The sequence below is a fragment of the Pollachius pollachius genome, assembly GCF_949987615.1.
Source record: "Pollachius pollachius genome assembly, chromosome: 18".
In the NCBI taxonomy this organism is placed as follows: domain Eukaryota; kingdom Metazoa; phylum Chordata; class Actinopteri; order Gadiformes; family Gadidae; genus Pollachius; species Pollachius pollachius.
Genome location: NC_136951.1, coordinates 18,706,488 through 18,722,461, shown reverse-complemented (window position 1 = coordinate 18,722,461; position 15,974 = coordinate 18,706,488). Strand labels below are relative to the sequence as shown.

The following is a 15,974-nucleotide window of genomic DNA, read 5'->3' as shown; positions in this document are numbered from 1 at the left end:
CTTCAGTAGTTCTGAGTAACATGCAATGCTTTTGGCCTTCTCAAAATATTTGGTCCATTTCTGGTGCACCTGCAGGCCAATGAACTCCTCATCACTGTTGCACCTTTCTGTGAATTTCTTCAGATTGGTGACCTGGTCAAAACACTTGACATCATCAATTGGCACCCCCTACTCTCCAAGGTACTTGATGCAGGCCTCCACATCATTCCAATCTGGTGGCTCACTCAGATCCATCCACATAAATGTCGAGAACTCTTCCATGGGAGTCATCCACTTCTCCAGATACTCCAGACATGCACTGTACAGGCCCTGCACATCAGCACAGAACTGGTCACAGCCCTTACCAAGTCCGTCTCTGCGCTTTTCTGCCAGTAGTCCCTTAACTTTAAGGGACATGAAGCTGTTGCTCTTGCGTTCAAGAAGAATGGTGTGGACGCTGTTCAGTATTTTCTTCACCTCCATAATGGAGTTGTTCTCCTTTTCCATGGCTTGAATGTGGGTGTGGAAGACGGACATGAATGAGTGCATGTGCCAGAGGTACATCTCGCTGAAGTCGTTTTCGTAAAACTTCTTTATCACTATGGGAGGCTTTTCTTGAGACAGAAAGAATGCTTTTAAAGCTGGAAACATCTGTATCATCCTCTCAATGCCTGGGAACAATGACAGCCACCTTGTTTTGCTGTGAGAAAGCATCCTCCTGTACTCGATGTCAACAAAATCACAGTACTGCTTCAGATTCTCAGTGCGCACAGTGTAAATGTGGAAGTACTGGTAGATTTTGAACATGATATTCTCAAGGTCAACATCTATTGTGTCTGCCCCATGATGAACATAATTATTCAATATGTGTGCTGGGCAACCCACACCGATCAGAGTATTGTTCTGCAGCAACGTCTTCAAATTTGCAAACACATTATTTCCCTCATCATTTCGTCGGATTCCTCCAAAATTTGTGTTGCAGTTGTCGCCAGTAAATGCAATGCATTTTTCAGACAAATTGCTTTTTGCCAGTGTTTCAGTGAGGTATTTTGCAATGTTTTTTGCTGTCTCATTAGGTGTGTCTTTCACCTCAATTAATTTTGTTTGCACACCACCTTTCTTCCAGTAAAAGTACTGGATTATGATTGGTAATATTTTCACAGCTACGTGGTTACTCCCGTCTGTAGAGACACCACAGTACTGGATTTCTTTGAGTGCTTCATGTGCAACTTCAACCGAGTGGGGCGCTATAACACCGTTCACAATGGCTTCGGTCTTAGTGCGGGCACTACTTAACTTCTTGGCGGTGTCAGAGTCTGGAAATGCCGTTTTCAACAAGACACTAGTGCAATCCATAGACCTGTAGCTGTGGTGGTGTTTAACAGTATGAAATGCCAACGCACCCTCCGCTGCATTTACAGCATCCACTGTTTTTCCAGGTTTCACAAAGAACTCAGTCAACTTTGCTGAACTACTCTCACATCGCACTGCCTTTTTATGCTTCTCTGTGTCCATATGAGCTGTGAGGTCCCCGGCACCTTTTTCGGACACAGACACATATGTACAAGCTTTGCACACGGTGCACTCAGCCTCCCATATGTCCCCACCGGGTCGGTACACTGGGAAATTTTTTCGCAGTTCATCTGCGAATGTGCATTTGCGCTTTGGCATCTTGAACCCTTCAGCTGCACCGCCGGTGTCTGCTGCTTTTCTTCTGTTTTGGAAATCCGCCCACAGTAAGGTGACCAGATTTCTGAAATGAAAATCGGGGACATTTTCAATGTGGCGGTGAAAAATGATTAAATATTATCATTATGAAATAAAAAATGGTAGTAGTAAGTACTTTTTCATGTATTTTAACCAGCTTTTATTACACAAAAGGACCTGGTTAATAAATCAAAATATCAGCACCCACAAATATCATGTATCAGTAGCGCACAGCAGTGTCAAAAACACAAATGTAGAATAAACATCTCTCTTCCAAAGTTAAGTGTCATGTGAAAAGACAGCTGCCAGACCAGTAGCTAGTAAATATCATTCAAGATGTAATTAATAATAATTACCAAGTCATAACATATGAGTTTATTAATATTATACATGACTCAGGGCATCAGCTAATCAGATGGTCTGCATTTATAACTACTACAGTAATTAGTTACCCACACAGCCCGACACAAAATACAGAAGTTAGCCTAACACACACAACTATCAACCATTGATTATTATTATTTTTAACAGTCTCATGTTCCTATGCCTACAGGAAAATCATATGTTACCAAAGCAGTCTTCCACCTCCCCCTCTTCCAAAACAGGGCCACATACAATGTCATCACCTGGTAATCTCATGCTAACGTTAACGTTACAGCGTCACTAATGACAGATATGAAAACATTGTCATAATGTTAACGTCCACTGACTTTTATAACGTTACGTTAGGTCTTCAATTCAGATAAACAACTTACTTTAACGTTGCATCACTTATCTCTCTCACACACACACACACACACACACACACACACACACACACACACACACACACACACACACACACACACACACACACAGCCAAGTCTACTGCCAATTCACACAAAATAAATAAGTTCATTCACAACATACCATTTTTGACCGCTGGTCTTCTTTTCTTTCCTTTTTGCCGCCTCTAGATTGTTGTTGTTGACGCTGCCGCGTCTGGTCGTACGTCCTGATAACATCTGTACGTCATACGACGTCTTCTCTGGCGATGCGTTAAATCATTTAACGCATCGCCAGAGAAGAAGACGTCACACACGCTAACCCACAATGACAACCGGGGGAGGGGGGGCACGCACATATACACGCACAGAAGGAAAACCGGACATTATCATCAATTAATAAAAAAAAAACCCGGACGCCCCGGACTGGACGTAAAAAGTGGACATGTCCGGGGAAAAGAGGACGTTTGGTCAGCCTAATATAGCGTTTATCCTCGTTTAATATTGTGATAGACCGTACTTTCCACTGCCAGAAACCATTTAACTGCGTCTGGACGTCAAAGATTTGGCCTAGGCTAGTTATTGGTCATTTTAAATAAAGCCCTCCTCCAAGTCAGGGGCGCCGGCCAAGTTGGAGTCAATGTAAGTTTGCAAACTTTTTGCTGTCTATCAAGCAGAGACAGCTTTTCAGTGGCGCAGGAAAATTCGCCCTCGGGTCGCACCAGTCTGCGCCCCTGGCCAATGGCATCGCTTTTCTTTTTTGTTATCACATGATTGGACAATTCAGCGAATCAATCTAATAGGCTACCTCCCTCAGCAGTATTCGCGCAACACAACTACATATTTACATTTACATTTAGGGCATTTAGCAGACGGTTTTATCCAAAGCGACTTACAATAAGTGCATTTGTTACAATAAGTACATTTGTCATAAGAAGTGAAACAATATATCGCTGTCGGTACAGTAAAGATGTTCATAGAACCAAGTGCAAGTATTACAATCGCTAGGCTAACCCATTCCCCGTGTAAAGCAATGATAGCAGCTACTGTAGATGCTACACAATTAAGTACCTTGAATAGAGACATAGAGAAGAGATAGAACGCTAACTAGTAGAGAGGAGGAATTGGACTCCCCAAGCAATGGTGTAATTAAAAGGAGCAAGTAAGTTACATATTAATTAAGTCTTTCAGCCTGTAGCATACAAACAAAATGAAGCAACTGTCCCATATTTCTAACTGCATTTGAAGTAGACATTGAGAATCACAAAGAATGGACGCTATAGGACAGTGATCATGATTTGTCTCAATATCAGAATAACAACAATGGGTCAAATAGCAATGGCTGGTGGAGTGGCCATAAAGTAGGTCTGTATATGCAGTGTAAGCTTGTCCAGGCCCTGCAAGTCAGGATGTAGGCTATGAATCTGAATGAATAGTAGCTGATAGGTAATAGGTAGTGGCCATCCCCAAAATGCACCAGAATTCAGGAAATCAAATCTACCAATTTTTGTTTTTTCTGGGGGGGGTACCCCCAGATCCCCGTCTATTACTGCGCCCCACCAACATTTCTGATCACCAGCCGCTACTGGGTTAAGGTTAGGGTGAGGGTTAACCCTAAACCTAACCCTAACCATAACCAATCGGAGGAGAGCCATTCTAACCAATCACAGGCGAATCAGAGGCCAAAAAGGCGGTACTTGCCCCTACCATCCTACGAAAAATAGATGTTCCCCGCCCGGTCACATACAAAGCGGGGAACATAGGTACGCTCCCTTTACTTGCACCTTGTTTACTTCGCACATTAAGGACCAATAAAACACCAAATAAGATTTGAAAAGGTTTTGAAGTTTATTTAAAACACTATTTACATGGTTAGTAGTCATCATATAAGATCGATCGGGCACCGAATTGCCCCCCCCCCCCCCCCCCCCCCCCCCCCCCCCCCCCCCCCCCCCAGGGGTCTCCGTAGTTACAGATCACGGAGTCGCAGTAGTATACTCCTCGTGTCTAGAGCATGAGGAGTATACTATACTATCTCCCAGAGCACGCACTCCATCAACTGCATCTGTGTCTTCAACACGACTGTTCTCCATATCATCTGCCAAACTTCGGCACGTAGCGCCAATCTCCTCCATTGCTGACACCCATGGCTGACACATACGAACATACGGGGCTTTCACATCTGAAAATTATGGGGAAAACATTTTCGCGACGTCGGAAAGTTCTCGTGAACACCTCATGACGCTCACATGATTCTACTTCCGTTCGGCAACTGGGGCCAGAATTTGATAAGAGTTGCCCAGTTGGTGACGTATGGTTTACTAGTGACACGCATGAACCCGGCGGACCATGAACGTTTTACTCAATATAAAATAATCAACCATCATATCGCATACTTTTTTAACCGTTTATTGGCATCGACTTTGCTCAGTTTTAAACGTGTACTGGTAAACCAGCTCTGGAGAAGGGCAAGTGTTGCCTTCCATACAATGGCAATACAATGTGCTTCTCATAAATAAAAGAAAAAGGATAGTAGGTAGGCTACAAGGAAATAAAGGCGTTCGAACTTGAAACTGATCCTACTAAGTCCTGTTCAGTTCTGACTTTTTTTTATCGGATAAAAAAAAACATGATGTGAAGAACTTTCAGACTCCCAACGCAGTGCACATGAACAGTCGCTGTCTAGAACACGCGTAAGCGTGAGCGTCATCACTGGCGAGCCGTCTCGTTATCACCATGGACCATTTAAGTTATCACCAGGACCATGAACGTGCCTATAAACAAGGAAATTACGAGGAAGTGACGTAGTTCCCGCCCAGACGCGATTCGCTGATACGCTTTGCAAAATCTTTTGCAAACCTTTTTGCGGATTGAAATGTCATTTGAATTTTGCAACACACGGAGCGTGGCGAAGTGCATTGCAATCATGGGGGCGCTTTAGCTTTTCCATTTGAATAAAGGCACTCAAAAAGTGTGACAAAATGTTATTCTATTTTTATTGTTTATAACTGTTTCAAGATGAATTGAGGATTTCATTGTCACTTTGCATATTAAAATACACTTTGAATAACGTATTTTCAAATTACATTATTAAATTGCATAATGAATTGTCAATTGCAAATTGCATTGCCATTTGAATTTTGCTACATATATGCTTCCATAAAACTCCTCCCTTCTACGCCAATTAGCATGTTGCCGTGGCGACCGTTACGGCGGGTCTTCTTGGTCGTGTCACTTCTGATGTCTTTGATGGGGGTGATTATGCTGGCCCTCCACCAGCGATCGCAGTCATCCCGGGGAGCGACGCGCCGCGGCAGCAACATCAGTGTACGAGCACACGTGTTGAGCTGCCGAGCGGTGGAACTAACTTCATGATGTTCCTTATTAGCATCATTCAAATAGAAAAAAAAAGATAAGAAACTACGAGATAACCCCTACACCATTATAACTGCAAGAAGGTCTCGGGCCTGTGGCAATCCATTGTTCCGCTCAAAGTAATGATCAACTACCAGTTGATTGGTTTAATCAACTGGTAGTTGATGGTGAGTTGATTACTACCCCGAGTGGCAGAAATTACATCTTTTACCTCATACAGGCCTACATATACCTCCTGCTGTACATTTCAGGCCTTGTTCACACAAGCGGGTTTTTTTTTATGTCAATTCATACCAGATTTGTAGAGGTTATGAGCTGCCTGCCTTGCATGCAAATTCAATTTCTGTATCTGGGTACAATCAAATTTGAACAGACTTGTATTTCTGGTGTGAACAGGAAATAATGTAATTCCTTGTGCTCTGCCTGTTATAGGACCAGCAGGCTGCCGACAGGTGCGGCTTCAGGGTGCAGTCCGACGCCTTCACCCGGGTAGCTGGCACCAAGACGCTGCTGATCAACGCGTTCCGTGAGCACCGCACGGCCAACGCGAGCGTTCGGCTAATCGCCATCGTGCCGCAGGCGGAGCGCGCGCTGTCGAGTCGCTGTGTGTTTTGCTGCCGCGAGCGAGGAGATGTGGTTACCGTGGCAGCCAAGCGCACCACCCACCCGTCCAACTACTTTTTCGCATACGGGACAGGAGACTTCCTGTGCCCGATCCCCTCTGGCTGCCAGCCCAGGTAGGCTCTACCTACAGAGTGGAAGCATCGCACATATTTTACTGTTTGGGTGAAGCCACTTTGCACCCCAAAATAAACTAAAAAGAGGGGTTGGCTGTTGGGGTCCAAGTTCTTCATTTGAAGTACGTTTTTTAAGTGGTTTAAAGAGGAAACGTAAAGGTCTGTTATTTTGTAATTTTAAGTGAGAACTGATTTGATCACTTCAATGTTCAATGAAAATGTTTCCGGATTTCCAAAGAGACCTTAGGACTGAGGTAGGACAAAGGAAGTCTTTGTTGGCCTAGGAGGTTTCCGAGAGCCTAGCTATCTTAATTAAACAATTCTGAAATACGGCCAGAACCAAAGCAAACAATATGATATGCTTTAGCGTTGAACAAATTAAAAGCATGCCGCTTGTGTTTACACAAGTGTTACGCACAGTGGCGGATCTATGGCTGGTTCAGACTACACGATTCTCAGATATTCCTCCACGATTTAACATGTCACACTATACGATCACGGAGCAAGGGAATCGGGCCTTGTCTCGTCGGGAAGACTGGCCACACTACAAGATTCGAGGGTGCGATGCTCTCTACTTTGTATATTTCACATTTGCAAGATATTTAGAAAATCTAAGGTTTAGAACTGACATGAATGTTTTTTACACTTTTGTCATAAAGGTTCCAGTACTTTTTATATCTGCTCAATGCAGCAACTCCTCCCAGTAGTTGCGTTGCGCGTAACATGAGCGATACAAAGTACAACGTCAACAATGGATCCCGAGTGCCTAGCACTTGGCATCATGCTGGCGGTTTGAGGTTTATGGTAGGTTATGATAGCTATTGGCACATCAACAGCTGTTGGCTCCAAACTTACCAGGTAGGTCAAGGGCATCGGCTATTTCTCGCCAGGCTGTATCTCTTCACCCTATCGTGGAACTCCTTTGTGGACACGTCGAAAATACAGGGACGTTGCTGCCGCATTTCAACCAAAGTTGTCTCCATTATGTTGTTCCATTTTCTCTCATTTTCTTTATTAGCATTCTTCTTCTTGCTATTGATCGTATTCATTTTAGTAGTAGTTACTCCTACTAAGCGTAGTGCAGTGAAGTCCGTTGGTAAACACTGCGCCTGAGCTCCAGCTGTTCGTGGGGTTCCCTCATGTCAACAATGGATGCGTCATGCGATTCCCCCAAAAATTCTCACATGCCAAACTTTTCGTCTTGGGGTTTTCGAACGTTGCAGACGAAAACATCGCAGATCGCAAGCATGTCACATTACAAGACCTCTCGTCGCCGACCTTTCAAAATCGTGTACGACTCGCAAATTTGTCTGCGAAGAACGAATCGGGCAAAATCGGGCTGAAATCGTGTAGTATGAACCAGCCACACATTTTACTAGGGGGACCAAGGAGGGGCCAGTGTTTAACCAGAGGGGCATAAAGAAAAGGCAAAAAATTATATTTAAGATTTTAAACTTTATTTTACTTTAAAATCATCAAATATTTGATTTGTACAAGAGTTTATAACTTCAACAGTCTGTATTTTTCTTTCAAACTATCTTAAATTGATGGAGCTTTTGCCCTAAATCAGGGGTCTCAAACTCGCAGCCCTGTTCTACTGTTCTTTCCTCATTTAATGATAGCTGCTATTAGAAGAAAAAAACATAGGGGCATGCATTAGATGTCATTGCATAACCATTCCTCCCTACTTAACATGGGCAGATAGCCTACTACTGTTTACTCAAAGTGACTCAGTGACTTTACTCAGGTGTGAGTGTGATTAGCGTCACAAGCCATTTTGAATATCTGCTTCTTCTGACAGCTCAAGTGGGCGCACCCACCAAGATGTATGACGGGTAGATGAGCAACATTTTTACTGATCTATCCAGGGCATGTCTAGGTGGACACGACCACTTGTGATGTCAGAAGAGGTCGATTTTAAAAACGGCTTGTACCGGCTGATCACACTCACACCTGGCGGTATAATGTGTCACCTTTAACGTTGGGGGCGAACGATTTTCCAGGTACGTCGGGCTGGTGTCGGAGAACGGTGAGGACCTCTCCGACCTCACCCTCCTGCCTGTCCTGAGCCGGCGTGCCCCGGAGCGCTCCCAGCTGCCCCTGAACTTCACGCTCTGCATGCCCACCTTGTTCAACCACTACGACAACGTGCTGCAGTTCGTCCAGGTCTCGTCCACACTCATCTGCAACATGGCTCTGCACTGTCAGCCCCACCCCCCGGCTCTCTTGAAAACATAGCTGTGGGAAAGAAATAACTACCACTAAAAGTTTCTATTTATGAAATTGAATACAATAGCTTTTTGAATTTTACACATTTTAATTATATTTTTAACGGTCCAATGTGTAAACTTGAGGTGGCCTCTAGTGGTGAGGTTGCAGATTGCAACCGTCTGAATCCCCCCACCCCTCCCTCCCTCTGTCCCCTCCCAAGTACTATGGTGGCCTGTACTGGCCTGTATTGTGTAAAGGTGCGGTCAGACCAAAAGCGAAGTGAATAGTCTACATGCATTGCTTGCGCAAACTGTAAACTTTTCTGGTGCCAAAAGTTAAAACCCATGGAAATTTGAGGGTTTTTAACTAATGTAGCATTTTTACACCCGACCTCAGGAACAGAACACTGATAAGCTGTCACGTCACATCGTCAAGTTCATTCTGCTAGATGCCACGGAATCCTATACCCTGGATCTTTTAAATCAAATTTTTAACTATGACTTGACGGATGTGAGGTTGCAGTGAGGAGAAAAAAGCCAATTGACAGTGGAACCGAGGTCCCGATAACTTCCGTTCACATGTTAGTATCTAAATCTACGGAAGACCAGTCTTTAAGTATCTGTCAGGAGTCTAACACTTGCAGCATAAGTCCCGAGAACTTATCCCTGTTATGACGGCTGTAAAGACCAGCAGAAACAAGTAGTCTAAGAGAACCTGGTCAAACGAAACAAATACAATATGAATTCTGCTCCGAGGTTAAAGTTGTCAATTAAAGAAAATGACATTTATTATTTGATTGGAAATTGAAAGGAGAGTATGCGTGTGTGTTTGTGCAGGCGGTGGAGCTCTACCAGCTGCTGGGGATCCAAAAGGCCTTCCTATACAAGACCAGCTGCTCCGCTACCATGGAAACGGTGCTTCAGTACTACTCCGGCAATGTATGCGGACAAGCTAAGAGTCTAGAGTCTTGGTGTTGCACTAAATCACAAGGGACAGAGGAAAACATTAAGAGAGAATAAGAACACCGCAAGTGAGATTCTATGACTTTTCTGGTTTTGGTGTCCACACCAGGTACCTCACCTTTAACCTAATGAGCAAGGTCAAAGGTCAGGTACACCCCCCCCCTTCCCAGCCCCCTGGGGAGGGTCGTAATACATTGTCACAGCCCGTATTCCTATCCTTTCTTACGTTTCATGTGTTTGAATTGGCTCACTTATACCCTATATAGTCCACTCTTTCGGATGACACCATGTAAGTGTACACCTACTTCCACACTGTAGCCCACAAAAGTCCCTTAAAACATGATCACATTCTTGCACAGGTGGGTTTTCTTCAGGTGTTGCCCTGGCCAATCAGCTCCCACTTGAAACCTTCCTCCAGCTGGCGTCCGTCGACTTCGCCCGGGGATATCCACTACTACGGCCAGATCCCCGCGAACAACGACTGTCTCTACAGGAACATGCACCAGTCCCGATACGTCCTCATGCACGACCCAGATGAGGTGATCGTTCCCACCGGTAGGTCGGCTCTGGCCTCAATAGACAATAGGCTTGATGTTGAAGTGTCCGCTTCGAGATGAATCCAACTGGCCTCTGCTGTGCATCCGTTTATGACCAAATATTGGCGCAGCCTTAAATATCGGCAATTGGATTAAATGACTTGGCGATTGTGGTCTTGGATGTTAAGACAGACTTCACTTAATCTTTAATGTTGTCTTTCAGTCTATTTTGATTGAACTGTTTTGATTGCTCTATCGATCGCTGTTTTTAAATTCTGTGGACCTAGGCAATCCTTGACCGTCATGAACGGAAACTCCCTCCACAGAGCAGTGATTAGGCAGAGCATTTTAACGTTTCTGGAAAGGGCTTTAATCAGGTTCAGGATGTGACCTGAGATTGGGATGGTCTCATGAGACTAGGTTTTCCAAAGTGGGGTTTAAGGATGAGGTCTCTGGTGTCGCTCGGGGTTCAGGGAGGCCTGACTGAGAGTTAGTGACGATGAGAATGATGATGATGATGATGTGAATCGTTTGACAGGCAACGTGTCTTTTCAAACGTTGATGTCTGATCTGGAGAAAGCCCATGGCGAGAACGTCAACTTCTACTTTCCCAACAACATTTTCCGTCTGGAGGAAAAGGAGGAAAACAGCAAGTATGTGTTTCAGCTGCAAGATAACAAAAAAGGAAAAACATTAATTCAACCACAACAAGAGCAGTCCCAAACCTTTCCCTCTCTCCACATCACAGTCCCAACATTTTCCTTTTATAGGGCTAGCCCTAAGCCCTAACCCTGCCCCATCCCTCCTCTGCAGGTATGACCTTCCGGAGTGGAAGCACCTTCCCGGCACCAACTTCCTGTTGCACACGCTGAGGGAGACGGATGGGTCGGGCGGGAAGCTGGTCCTGGATCCACGCAGCGTCCTCCAGATGGAGGTCCATGCCGTCCAGGCGTACTTCAACAAAGGCCGCACAGAAACGGTCAGCGGTTCACACTGTATCACACATGGTCCATTCATCCATACGTCTTCTGATCCATAGTGTGTTCACAGTTTGATGATCATCGAATGTCATCGACAATTGGCAAGTGGGGAAAATGCTCATTGCAAGTTAGCAGAGGAGACTTATCTTTCAATTAGTCTTAAAAAAAGGAATTAACTTTTGAAATTTAACACAATAAATCACAAGATGATCTTACAAATCATAACACGTTTTCCGTTCCATTGGCTCAACGTTTCAGCACTAATAAGCGATATCATCGATCAGATGAATAACATTAAAGGTGACCAGTTTTGGGAACGTTACTTTAAAAAAGTAATTAGTTATAGTTACTCACTACTTGTTCCAAAAAGTAACTGAGTTAGTAACTGAATTACTCTATAATAAAAGTAACTAGTTACCAGGGGAAGTAACTATTTGCGTTATTGTAAAAAAAGAAAGTTGCTATATGTCAAAGAATTTGGATTTTTCTGAGCAGTTTTCACTTGGCCTTAATGTGATAAATGGTTGAACTGCCCATTCAAGGCCCTGATATACTTCCAACTGAATTTCAATTTGCTTAGTTGCAAAGGCTGTGGAACATCTGCCGAATACTACAGAAAATGCCAACTTTTCATCGGATTGCTCCGGACTCGCCATTTCTGCTGCTTCATCGAATCTGTTTGGTGTGTGCATTCGCGTGTGTGTGTGGCGCGTGTGTCCTGGCTTGTGTGTAAAAACACTGGTTCCGATTGGCTACCATGAAACACGACTCTGCCTTAGCCAATCATAATCGCTTATCTCGTTGTTAACCCACCCGGTCTCCTCACTAGCAGTTTGTGTTTGGAGCCGGGGGTGCGTTCGGATTACGCGGTTTATTCAATCAATTCATAGTAACGCACCGCATTTAACATACAGTAACGGTAACGGCGTTGTAACGACGGAAACAGTAATTAGTTAGATTACCCCGTTACTGAAAAAATAACGGCGTTACCTAACGCCGTTATTTTAAACGGCGCTATTACAAACACTGAAACACTGAAGTGACACAATAATCACACTCAGACCTTGTGGTATAATATGTCCCCTTTAACGCCCTCGCTGCAGATTGGTTCAGAGCACGGGCTCCTCTACCACGTTCGACGGAGGAAGAACAACCAGCAGAAGAGTGACCTGGTCCGGGAAGAGGGGCTGCTGAAGATGGCTCAGGCTCTGGTTCAACGGGTCAACCACGCCCTGAGCAGTATGGGCCTCCTCAACACCTCCTACAGCCCGGCATCCCTCTGACCCCAGGTGCGGGGGTGCCGATGCTTATCGTCTGACGACACCCCCAAACGTACATTTTCCATCCTCTGTGAGCTGTGCATGACAGATAGGATCCCCCCGGTGGAACAACGGCACTGACGCAAGCAAGAAGAGATGTTCCTCTCTTGTCCCTCTCTCGCTCCCCCGCCACACTCGGCAGGTGGCAAGCCTCCGGCTGCAGGCGTTCTCCCTGGGGAGATCAGAACGGCGGGGCAGCGGTTCATCAGCCGCCCACGACAGAGTGGTACCCTACACTGCCGAGGCATCGCCTCCTTCTACACAGAGCACCGGCGTAACTTAACCGCACCTCTCACACAACGACTACAACTATAGCTAGTTAGCTATGATGGCAAAGATTAGAGATGCTCCGATAGATCGGACGCGGATCATGATCGGCAGATATTGGCCGATCACGTGACGTAAATTACTCACGCAACTTTTTTTCCCCCCTGTATGCGGCGTGCGCGGAACTTGCCAGCGGCAGTATTAGTTGTCCCGTCTACAACATTGTGCTACACTGCCAGGATTACACGGGGGCGCTGGAAAGTTGGCAAAGGAGGCAGTTTTACGTTCAGGGTCATTTACTGAGAACTTGCATAACTCTTTGTAGCTTTACCCTGCGTACAGTAGCATGCGTGCAGGCACATTTCAGTAACGTATATATGGCAGTCACAGTCTGCAGAGGCTTTGGTGATCGCATTTAGCGGCGTGTTTCAGTCAAGGGGGATCCAAGGAGAGAAAATAAAGAGTATCGGAACGGAAACTGGTGCTTGCCGCCTATCCAGATTATAGATGAAATATATGTAAGATTCCCATTCCCCTGCCATTCTGTGATCGGCAGTGATCGGCAGTCTGCAAATCTTGTTTTTGGTGATCAGTAATCGTGATCGGAGCATCTCTTGCTAGTACTATCTGTAAGAGCCATTTTCCTTTTTTCCATTTATGTTGTAATGTCTGTGTTGACCACTGAGTGTTGCTGCTTTATTGCGGGCACAGGTATAAAGGGTACGTCATTTGGGTTACCTCTGTTGTTTGACCCCGGATGGGCATACAGGTTTTGACCCCCACCATATTTACAGTTGTTGTTATGTCACCGAGGATCTATCTGAATCTATTCCGTATTCACATGCAATTGGTGTCAAGGTGAGGAAATAAACGAGTTGCAAACCGGAGACGATCGCACAGATCATTCATTGCTTCACGCAGCTGCATAGAACAAACATTGGGAAACGTCAACACAGCGAGTCAACCAGGTCAGCCGGGAGTCCAACCACACGGAGCATACACGTTGGATGTGGCTCCTATACTATCTATTGAATTCTCTGAAAGTTCCTCAGGAAGTTCTAAGCTTGTACCACATAAAAAGGGGTGGAAAATATTCATGCATGCAATTTTTTATTTTTATTTCACCTCTTTGTAGATACAAAAATAAGATGTATTCTTTTGCATCACATTGCGCGTCGTCATTCACATTATCACCACACCACGATCGTACCGCCGCGCTGTCACTTCAGGAGCTGGTGAGTGGCCATGTGCTTCTTCAGGTTCCCGTTCTGGGAGAAGCCCTTGCCGCACTGGGGACACCGGTGGGGCTTGACCCCGTTGTGGATCAGCATGTGGCGCTTGATGCAGCTGGCGGTGAAGAAGCGCTTGGGGCACAGCGGGCAGGGGAACGGCCGCTCCCCCGTGTGCAGGCGGCCGTGGACCGCCAGGTGGCTCTTGGTGTAGAAGCCCACGGGGCAGAGGGCGCAGTGGAACGCCCGGCCCCTCTTGTGCACCCGCTGGTGCTGGTAGTACCCCGACTTGCTGCCGAAGCGCCTCTCGCAGGGCAGGCAGCGGTAGCGCAGCGCGTGGAGCTCCAGGTGCGTCGTCAGCTGCTCGCGGAGGGGGAAGGTCTTGTCGCAGAGCGGGCACCGCGTCTCCTCCTCCGCCCCCACCCGCTGGGCCCTCGGGGGGCCGTCCTCTCCCTTGGGCCCCGCTGGGGGGGATAGGGGAGTCGGCATCTCCTCCCTGGCCGCCCTCTCTCCAATGTCCTCGCCCTCGGCACCCTTTCTCCTCTTCCTGGTCTCGGCGGACGCGGCCGCTTGCTCCAGCGCGTCGCCATTCCCGTTCCTCTTGCCCCTCTTCCGGTTCCTCCCGTCCACAGCTCTTCTCCGGCTCTCGGGCGGGCCTCGGGCCCCTGAAGGCGCCTGCCCCACGCCAAGCGCTGTAGTAGTAGGTAGGTGGGGTGCTGGATTGGTGGAGGTGTGGGGTGCTGGAGGGACGGAGGGGTGGGGCTCCGGCGCTCCGAGGGTGTCGGGTAGTGTGGGGGTGGGGGTGGGAGAGGCACTGCTCTTGTGGAGGTGGATCTTCAAGGCCGGCTGAGCCACGACGGAGCGCTGGCGAGGGGAGGACAGCTCGCTGCCTGGGGGGGGGGGGGGGGGAGTAGAGCACCCGAGAGCGAGGGGAGAATTCGTGACAGCGCACGTCAACGGATACTGCGAGCGGAGATATTGTACACATAGAAGAATATATTAAACAGAGGAATGTACATCGTTGAGTGTTGGTGTGCGAAGCACATGATCATCTGTGTGTGTGTGTGTGTGTGTGTGTGTGTGTGTGTGTGTGTGTGTGTGTGTGTGTGTGTGTGTGTGTGTGGTTGATGGCTGGTTCAAGCTGTCTCATCTTGCCCGAGAGTGATTCGACTCAATGCAAGCCTGGGGCGTCATTGAGTCATCGGAGCATACAGGTTAAACCAGCCATCCCCAGACACCCTTGGGGAGATCTCCTGCCACTGCAGAATGGAACCCCTTCCTCCATCACGCTATAAACTCGACGCCAACCCCTGTCCTGGTCGTCAGAGAGGACAGTACAGCCACGTAATGCGCCAAGGGAAGACTTATACAGTCATTCATGGATATATCATTTAATTGCAGAAAAAGTATCACAACAGAAAAAGTACAGGAACCCACAGGAAGAGACGGAAGGCGACACCAAGAAAGACAACAGACTTTAAATGAACTCATTCTCCCCACTGTCTTAAGTCGAAAATAAAAAAGCTCATCGAAATCTTACTTTCAAGGAGTTACAAGCCCTCCCCCTTACCCCCTACCCCTGACAATTGGGACAACGCAACCCTGCGCGTGAACGCGCAAAAGTGAGGGGTAGGGGTGAGGCCAGAGTTTGGGTGAAGGGGTGAATTGGGAATCAGCATTAAGCTCATGTCTTCGGCAGGCCATGTCTCACCTGATGCTTTTGTGGGCAAAAGCTCCTCGTTGTGGCCCACGGAGCTGTCCCAGGAGTCCTCATCTATCACCACGAGGTCTTCGTCAGGGTCGCTGCCGTGCTGGGCATCCCAAGGGTAGTCCTTTGCAGGGGATTTGGGAGGGAGCGATAGCCTGGCCGTGACTTCCTCCACGCACAGCGACTCTGAGGTGGACAAG

The 15,974-nt window shown here is 46.7% G+C and overlaps 1 protein-coding gene across 1 annotated transcript in view; it reads left to right on the top strand.

The window, feature by feature from the left end:
- Positions 1-12,534, top strand: part of LOC307089612 (voltage-dependent L-type calcium channel subunit alpha-1C-like) — a gene marked incomplete at both ends in the record, with an annotated part of 101,161 nt that extends 88,627 nt beyond the window's left edge. The window contains 7 exons of the mRNA XM_079755967.1: positions 6,258-6,562; positions 8,566-8,728; positions 9,610-9,711; positions 10,095-10,290; positions 10,810-10,924; positions 11,085-11,250; positions 12,355-12,534. Coding sequence (XP_079612093.1) covers positions 6,258-6,562; positions 8,566-8,728; positions 9,610-9,711; positions 10,095-10,290; positions 10,810-10,924; positions 11,085-11,250; positions 12,355-12,534 — 1,227 coding nt within the window. The remainder of the gene's footprint in view (positions 1-6,257; positions 6,563-8,565; positions 8,729-9,609; positions 9,712-10,094; positions 10,291-10,809; positions 10,925-11,084; positions 11,251-12,354) is intronic.
- Between the last annotated feature and the right edge of the window lie 3,440 nt (positions 12,535-15,974).